This window comes from Phocoena phocoena, chromosome 8, assembly GCF_963924675.1.
Source record: "Phocoena phocoena chromosome 8, mPhoPho1.1, whole genome shotgun sequence".
NCBI classification, from domain to species: Eukaryota; Metazoa; Chordata; class Mammalia; order Artiodactyla; family Phocoenidae; genus Phocoena; species Phocoena phocoena.
Genome location: NC_089226.1, coordinates 31,500,448 through 31,509,247, shown reverse-complemented (window position 1 = coordinate 31,509,247; position 8,800 = coordinate 31,500,448). Strand labels below are relative to the sequence as shown.

General features: G+C 42.8%; 1 protein-coding gene across 1 annotated transcript; it reads right to left on the bottom strand.

The window, feature by feature from the left end:
• Nucleotides 1–4,754: 4,754 nt before the first annotated feature.
• On the bottom strand, nt 4,755–5,663 carry LOC136126888 (lysine-specific demethylase 4D-like). The gene has a single exon (XM_065882353.1). It carries the CDS (start codon nt 5,661–5,663, stop codon nt 4,755–4,757), a length of 909 nt encoding a protein of 302 aa, XP_065738425.1.
• Nucleotides 5,664–8,800: the final 3,137 nt, after the last annotated feature.

Sequence of the window (8,800 nt, the reverse complement as noted above, 5' to 3'; positions counted from 1 at the left end):
GCATGTACGACTAGCCTGGCACGGTGAGGGCTTAATATTTGTTGAGTCAATGAATGAAGGTCTCATATTGGAATAAGAGAAACAGTATATTCTCTGGCTCTGTAAGTTATTTCAATCCCCAGCTTAGAACTGGGTATCTTATTTTAAAACACAATTAACATGAAAGCAATTATGCTGTAATAGGAATTATTTATTTATTTTAGGTGTTTCTTATGATACTAGCTCGTTTTTTCATTTCTATTGGTGGTTTCAAGTCATTCACTCAATCGACAATATTCACTGAGTCCTCACTAAACAGAGAAAGCCAAGAAAGATAATTATCAACTCTTTTAATCTGGGTCAATCCATGAGCTAAACCATAGGGTAATAAAGTACTCAGGGTCCTAGAGGGTCGTGTGTAAGTACAGTCAAGGTGATATAGCACAAGAGAGCTGAGGTTAGGTCACCTGGTTACTAAGGAGTTTCTCAGGAAAAAGAAACTTATGCAATAGACCCTTGACATTCCCAGGGAATGGATCCTAACCTCTTTCTTTGCAAATTCTTAATCCTAGCTCTTTCCTAAAAATTATCCATCTCTGGCGCCAGGATTTCCCATGCATAGCCTCAGATTCTAAATCTATAGGCCGTTCAACTCTCACACCTGATCTCTCACCTGGTAGCTGTTTTTCCAGAGGATTTCTCCTGAAGTCTCCTGAGGAGATGCCTTCACTGCCCTCCGCATTATGTGAATATGGGCCTCAGCACAATTCCAAAATTGTGCATTGATTTGCTGTTGCTCATACACAGCTGGAATGGCTGTTTTCACCTTAGCGAATGTCAGTGATCTGCTGGCTCTGTTAAAGTCCCACCTAATGCAATACAAGTCAGAAACATGACATGTCAGCTGGTACAGCAGGAAACGAGAACATACAGACATTCTGCTCTCAGGATTTTCATCTGGTAGGAACGACAGAGCCATTTCCAGGGATGGCTGAATTATCCGTGCTTTCAAAGACTCTGTGGCCCCCAAATTTCTCCATCCCCAGGTCACCTAAAACACCAATGGCCTCAATCACACAGTGGGAGGAGTTGGCATTCACTGAGTTATGACATTTTATGCCTTCCCCCCGCCTCAGCTCCGGCCGCCTCTCTCCTGCTCTCCAGCCACTTTGCTAACCTGTGAGCTCCTTAAGGGTGCCTCCACCACAGGTATTTGAATGTGTTGTCCCTCTGCCTAGAGTGATGCTCTCATTCCCTTGTCCACAGCGCACATTCGAAGACCACACTCCCAAGAGGCCACCCTCTCCGGCACAGCAGTCCTGTCACTCTCTAACCCCTTACTCTGCTTTATTTTTTCTCCTAGCCCTTGTGGCTGCTTGACTTGTTATGTCTCTCTTTATAATGAGAATATAAGCTCCAGGAGAACTGAAACTTTGCCTTTTTCACTGTTGTGTCCCCAATTCCACAAACAGTGCCTGGTACACGGTAAGTGCTTAGCAAACATGTGCTGAATGAGTTAATAAGAGAGTGAGTGAACGGGCACTGAAATATATAGACACCATGTGAAGCCTTTCAGAAAAGGCTCTCTGAGAGATGGGACAAAGAAAAGATGCTCTCTGAGGTCTACAGGACTGGACGTAGCTCTTTGTTAGGTAGAGGGGCCTGAACATTTAGGGCACGAGGATACTGGATGCCAGGATCCTAGAAATATCCAGAAACCCAGCCACACAAATGTTGCATTTTCATTGAGTGGCACCTCCAACATGTTACCCATGCCCAACAGGGCTCAGTTCTGCCCTTCCTCTGTCCTCCCTGAAATTGCGTATCCCCCTAACACCCACCACTTGCTGAGGAACCGTCAGAAGGGTCTCACTATTACCCTGTAATCACTGCAGGTCAATGACAAGGAGCTTGGGAGGCATTTCAGTTTGAGCGGATGGTGAGCAGAGCGGGATGGGCAAGGGCTGCTCCTCACCAGGATCTCTTCAACTCACATCAGTGTCCATTCCACTTACCTCGGTAGCCAATTCCGACCAACTGTTTGTGCTTTCCTATTTAAAGTGATGAAAGGTAACACAAACATTGGGGGAAAAAGCAACTTCAAGACCCATATACGGTAACAATCTAATGACATAAATATCATGATAAAGTTATTTCCAAATATCTGGAAAGGAACCGTTACACACACGGAAACTGAATTGGTGTAATGGTTAATCTCTACGAATAATTCATTGTGGCCAAGTAGTCAGACAGATCCATAACTGACCCTTTATACAAATCTTAGAGGAGTCCCAAGACCCGAACTCCAACCTCTACGAGTTATGTTTAAGTACAGGTTCTAATGTCCATCTTACAACTTTGGGCTTCTAAGTAATAATGATAATAGGTAATATTTATTTAGCACAAATTATGTTTGCACTGATCTGAACTTGTTATGTGCAAATCTAACAGAGGTGCAATGTGGCTAAGAGCTCATTTTGCCTAAACTGGCAAGTGGAGAGCCATCGAAACCTGATTTGGTGAAAGACTACTAAACAAGCTGGTGTAGGAGTCTGAATAAAGGCTGGGTCCTCTGGCTCTTGACTGACTGTGAAATCTTTACCTTGCCTTTGTAACACTGCAACAAGGACAAATACGACAAGGAGTGGAATTTGTAAACGGGTATGTGTAAACTTTTGTGCAAACATGCGGTAGATCATGAGGAAAAAAAACCCAAAAAAAACCTATCAGTTTTCTAATGGTAAAAATAATTAGCAGGGCTTCCCTGGTGGAGCACTGGTTGAGAGTCCGCCTGCCGATGCAGGGGACACAGGTTCGAGCCCCGGTCCAGGAAGATCCCACATGCCGCGGAGTGGCTCAGCCCGTGAGCCATGGCCGCTGAGCCTGCGCGTCCGGAGCCTGTGCTCCACAACGGGAGAGGCCACAGCAGTGAGAGGCCCGCGTACAGCAAAAAAAAGAAAAAATTGGCAGTTTCTTACAAAACTAAATATAGTCTCACCATACCATCCAGCAGTCGCAGTCTTTGGTATTCACTCAGATGAGCTGAAAATTTACATCCACACGAAAACCTGCACACAAATGTTTATAGTAGTTGTATTCATAATTGCAGAAAAAATTGGAAGCAACCAAGATGTCCTTCAGCACGTGAGTGGATAAATAAAGGGTCGTACATCACACAATGGAATATTATTCACCAATACAAGGAAATGAGCTATAAAACCACTAAACGTGGAGGAAACTTAAAGGCATATTACTACGTGAAAGAAGTCAACTGGAAAAGACAAAACTATGGAAGCAGTAAAATGATCAGTGGTTGTCGGGGCGGGGAGGGGGATGATTAGGCAGAGCACAGAGGATTTTAGGCAATGACTATTCTGTATGGTATTATAAGTGTAGATACATGTCATTATACATTGGTCAAATCCATAGACTGTACAATGCCAAGAGTGAATAAATTAAACTAAGGACTCTGGGTGATAATGAGGTGTCAGTGCAGGTTCTTCGACTGTAACAAATGTTCCTTTCTGGTGTGGATGCTGGTGGAGGAGCCTGGGAACGAGTATGTTGGAATCCTCTGTATTTTCCACTTTATTTTGTTGCGAAGTACTCTGCAAAAATAAAGTCTATTAACTAAAAGGAAAGTAACGTGTAAGCCTGGGGCTGTGGTGAGGAAAACAACAGTAGAACTGAGCATCACAGAAAGAATACAAGCAGATGTCCTAGGCATTGGGCTGGCCCTAGAGGCCAGGAGAGTGTATGGATGCACATCAGATTAACTGACCACCTCTTACATGCCTGTAACATTTACATCCCCAGTATCTTCACAAAATTCTCGCACTGTAATTCTGGCTCAGAGAAAATCAATAATTTTTTGGCTGAAGCTCCCACGACTAGACAGTAGCAAAGCGCAGGTTTGAATGCCATTTCTGCTGACTCTAAGTCCAGTTCTCCCCTCTAAGTAACTGCTGGAAAGCTCAAAGCAGTGACTACCAAAAAGGTTCCTTTACGAAAGACATAACGCTTCAGATTCAACTTTGCACATACGCATACAGAGTGGGTCCATGGATGGACTGAGTTTGTGGCTGGAGGGACAACACAAAACCACATCAACAGCATCACATTTACTTACTTCACCATTAAAAGAAAAATAAGAGGCTGCAGGGGAGGTGATAGGGAAGGAGAACTGAATAGAGAATTGTTATTACTATCCAGAGTAGTAGCCTTTCTGGAATTTCCCATACCAAGGACAAAACTTCATAATGGACAGAGTCAGCTTCCCCTGGGGGTCACCCTCTCTGCCATGATGAGGAAGGAAAGCTTCTGCAGCTCTGGTGAGGGGCCAGGGAAGGGGGCCTCACAGTCGGGTGACAATACAGACCTCCCCAAGTCTCCTTTCTTCTCTACAGTGCATGCCAGGGACACGGCCCATCTTCCTCACCTCTTCATGCCCACACTCATCTTATTGTTCCATCTCCAAGCCTGGCTGGATAGGAAGATAAAGCCTCCTCACCTTCCTATTTCCTTGCTGCTCCAAGAAAACGAAGTCTCCATTCCATATTGCTTCAGGAAAACAGAGACACACACACACACAATTTCAGTACCTTACAGGGCTCTTGTATTAATGTTACTATTCTAATATCCAACTCCCTTTGCAGCTGGTAATTATAGGTTCCTTTTAGAGTCTCTACCCAACCACCGATTTATAATATCCTAAGGGTGCTCACCTGAACTCTCCCTTATTGTGACGAAGATCTTTCCAAAGGTCATGCAGAGCCCTATTCCCAGGCCACTTTGCCATAATCGATCCAGCGCTGGGTGGCAAAATTGATGGCTTCCGCGCAGTTGAAGCCAGAGTGGTAGCCATAGGGAAACGTCACCATGAACTCTCCAGCCTCCTGAGTGACCCGACCGAAGGGGATGCCGTTGTCCTTGAGGACCGTGGGCGAGATGAGAGCCACCTTGTGCCGCAGGAAGGCCTCACAGCCCGACGAGCAGCCTGGGAAAAGCTCCTTGGCCAGGCGTTCCAGGCGCCGGCCATGCTCCGGGGGCACCGCGTACCAAGTCTTGGGCTCCCCGAAGTGCAGGTAGTTGATGCTGTAAAAGTCCATGTCCTCCGTGTGCCAGGCGAAGGCGGTCTTCCACAGGCTGAAGTACAGGTAGGGGGTGTTGACGCCTTCGATGACCACTCCGCACTCCTGTTCCAGCAGGTCCTGAATGGTTCCCAGGTGTCCAAGGTTCCACTGCTTCGTGTTTTCATCGAATAAGGAGCCATGGAAGTCCGCACCGTATACTGGTGAATCACAGGGGTGTGTTTTCCAATATTTTCGCCTCAGATCCTCAAAATCAGAGTAGAATGGAGTCTGGTGTCTTTCACTGTTTGTTAAGCGGCGATACTCGCTCTCGGTCATGGCTTTCTTCTTTTTGTGGTGCTGAGTAAACACACCTGCCTGCCCAGTGGTCACCTGCTGCAGGGGAGCGGCTATTAAGATGTCATCGGTATCATCGTACATCTGTCTGGCTTTCCATCCTTTCGCTGGAATAACCTTGGCTAGGCCAGCTCGGTGTGCACCTTGCGACTCCACGTAAACAATATATTTGCAGAAATCTTCAAATTCTTCCATGGTTGGGTGGACGATCGTAATCTGATAACTTGGGTTCTGGCTCCCAAAGTGCTTAGAGTGCATGGCGGCTACAGAATAAGCAACGGACTGCCAGCTTCTTAGGTATGCTTTGGATACCTGAGAATGCTGGGGAGTAACCTCTTCCCTATACTTCCTTTATCTTTAAAGAAGTTTTGATAGAGCTGAGAGGCAGGAACTCAGACTTGAACTTTTCAACAAACGAGGTGGTATCTTCTCCAGGCTTGTCAATCCACCAGAAGGACTCCAGTCTTGTCAGCATTTTGGAGCCAAAGGAAATCCACTATTTCCCAGAGGAGACGGCTCTCTGAGCCAAGTCCTGACTCAGCCTGCAGCTCTGAGAGTTTCCTCTGTTGGGGGTATAAGTGGCTGAGACCTCTCCAGATTCCCAGGCTTGAGTGCATGGGTGGCTTCTCACCTCACTGTAGCAGAAAGTCTCTTCATGGAAGTTTCCAAGCCAAACCTGAAGAAAGTACAAAATATTGAAAATAAGTGGATGACAAAACAAACTGAGTTAACATCAAGTAAAAGAAAACTGTATAGCAATCTTAATTGCAAAGTTTGGATTTAAGGGCAAAAAGTACACTCTCTTGGTAGGCATGTAAACTGGTGCAGCTATGGTGCATACTATGGAAAACAGTATGGAGGTTCCTCAAACACTGTAACTAGAACCACCATATGATGCTGCAGTCTCACTTCTGGGTATATAGCTAAAGGAAATAACAACAGAATATCAAGGAGCTATCTGCCCTCCCACATTCACAATGGATAAGATATGGAAACAACCAACATGTCCAGCGACGGTTGAATGGATACAGAAGATGTGGTACGTAGATATGATGGAATACTACTCAGCCATAAAAGGAATGAAATTTTGCCATTTGCAACAACATGGATGGTCCTGGAGGGTATTATGTCCAGTAAAATAAGACAGAGAAAGACAAATATGGCATGGTATCACTTATATGTGCAATGTTAAAAAAAAAAAAAAAGAGTAAAACTTACAGAACCAGAGTAGAAAAGTGGTTGCAGGGGAGGGCAGGGAAGGGAGGGTAAAAGGGTACACAGTGAATAAAGTCTCAGGAGCCAATGTTAACCATGGTAATTATAGTTGATAACAATGTGATGTATAGTTGAAATTTTCCAGAAGAGTAGGATTTAAATGTTCTTACCAAAGAAAGTAAATATATGAAGGAAATGTGTTAATTAACTACTTGGGGGGAATCCTTTCACAATGTATATCAAATCAGCACAAAGTTTACTGAGTACTTTACAATTTTAAAAGTCAATTATACAGCAATCAAGCTGAAATTTAAAAATAAAGAATTAGGACAAATCATAAGACAGAAAAAGTGGAATTAAAACTTAACTGAACAGTAAGGACATTAAGCAAACTTGAAAGGAAAGGAGTTAAGCACTCAACTCAAGAAATTGGGTGGCTTAACCCAAAAGATAAATTAGGGAAAGGAAAACAATGAAATAAGCTGAAACAATTACAAAAGAAAACATAACACCCAATAGAAATGATGACTGAAACCAAAATGCAATTTGTAGACCATGAAAAGTGTAAAAACATAAGCATAAGAGAAAAGTACAAGCATATCACGTTATAATAAAACAGGGGACACAGATACAAATCTACCATTATAGACAGAGTGCCTATGTAACCAAAAGCAGGAAAAAAGTACAGAACACAAATATACACATCCTTAACAAGCATTATCCTTAATGTGTAAATACCTGAAACATTCTCATTAAAATCTAATCATTAATTTGCATTGATAGACAAATTATTAGAAATATAGGTAGGGTTCACTCAGAATGGGAGAAAATATTTACAAATGAAGCAACTGACAAAGGATTAATCTCCAAAATTTGCAAGCAGCTCATACAGCTCAACTTTATAAAAACAAACAACCCACTCCAAAACTGGGCAGAAAACCTAAATAGACATTTCTCCAAAGAAGATATACAGAATGGCAGCAGACACATGAAAGAATGCTCAACATCATTTATCATTAGAGAAATGCAAATCAAAGCTACACTGAGATACCACCTCACAACGGTAAGAACGGCCATCATCAAAAATTCTACAAACAGTAAATGCTGGAGAGGGTGTGGAGAAAAGGGAACCCTCTTGCCCTGTTGGTGAGAATGTAAATTGATACAGCCACTATGGAGAACAGTATGGACATTCCTTATAAAACTACAAATAGAACTACCATACAACCCAGCATTCCCACTACTGGGCATATACCCTGAGAAAACCATAATTCAAAAATAGTCATGTTCCAAAATGTTCATTGCATCTCTATTTACAATAGCCAGTACATGGAAACAACCAAAGTGTCCATCAACAGGATGAATGGATAATGCAGATGTGGCACATATATACAATGGAATATTACTCAGCCATAGAAAGGAACGAAACTGAGTTATTTGTAGTGAGGTGCCTGGACCTAGAGCCTGTCATATTGAGTGAAGTAAGTCAGAAAGAGAAATACAAATACTGTATGCTAACACATATATACGGAATCTAAAAAAAAAAAAATTGTCATGAAGAACCTAGCAGCAAGATTGGAATAAATATGGAGACCTACTAGAGAATGGACTTGAGGATATGGGAGGGGGAAGAGTAACCTGGGACAAAGTGAGAGAGTGGCATGGATATACATATGCTACCAAACGTAAAATAGACAGCTAGTGGACAGCAGCCACATAGCGCAGGGAGATCAGCTCAGTGCTTTGTGACCACCTAGAGGGGCAGGATAGGGAGGGTGGGAGGGAGGCAGTTGCAAGAGGGAATAGATGTGGGCACATATGTATAACTGATTCACTTTGTTATAAAGCAGAAACTAACACACCATTCTAAAGCAATTATACTCCAAGAATGATGTTAAAAAAAAAAAAAGAAATATAGGGTTCAACCAAGTTTCTAGACACTGATTAGCAAACAAAATCTATAGATCCCAAACACCAGGTAACAATCAATTATAAAGTGAAAGAGTAAAAAGGTTTTAATCCCTTTAATAACAGAAATACATGGCCCCGATGAAGAAATCTAAAAATGATATGCATGCAATGCTTGTACTTTAAATCCATAAATAAATGTGAATTTTACCAGGGAAAAAAAGGTGCTTTCTGGTATAAAATGTCATCCTTTTCATCTTTATGCTTTAAAG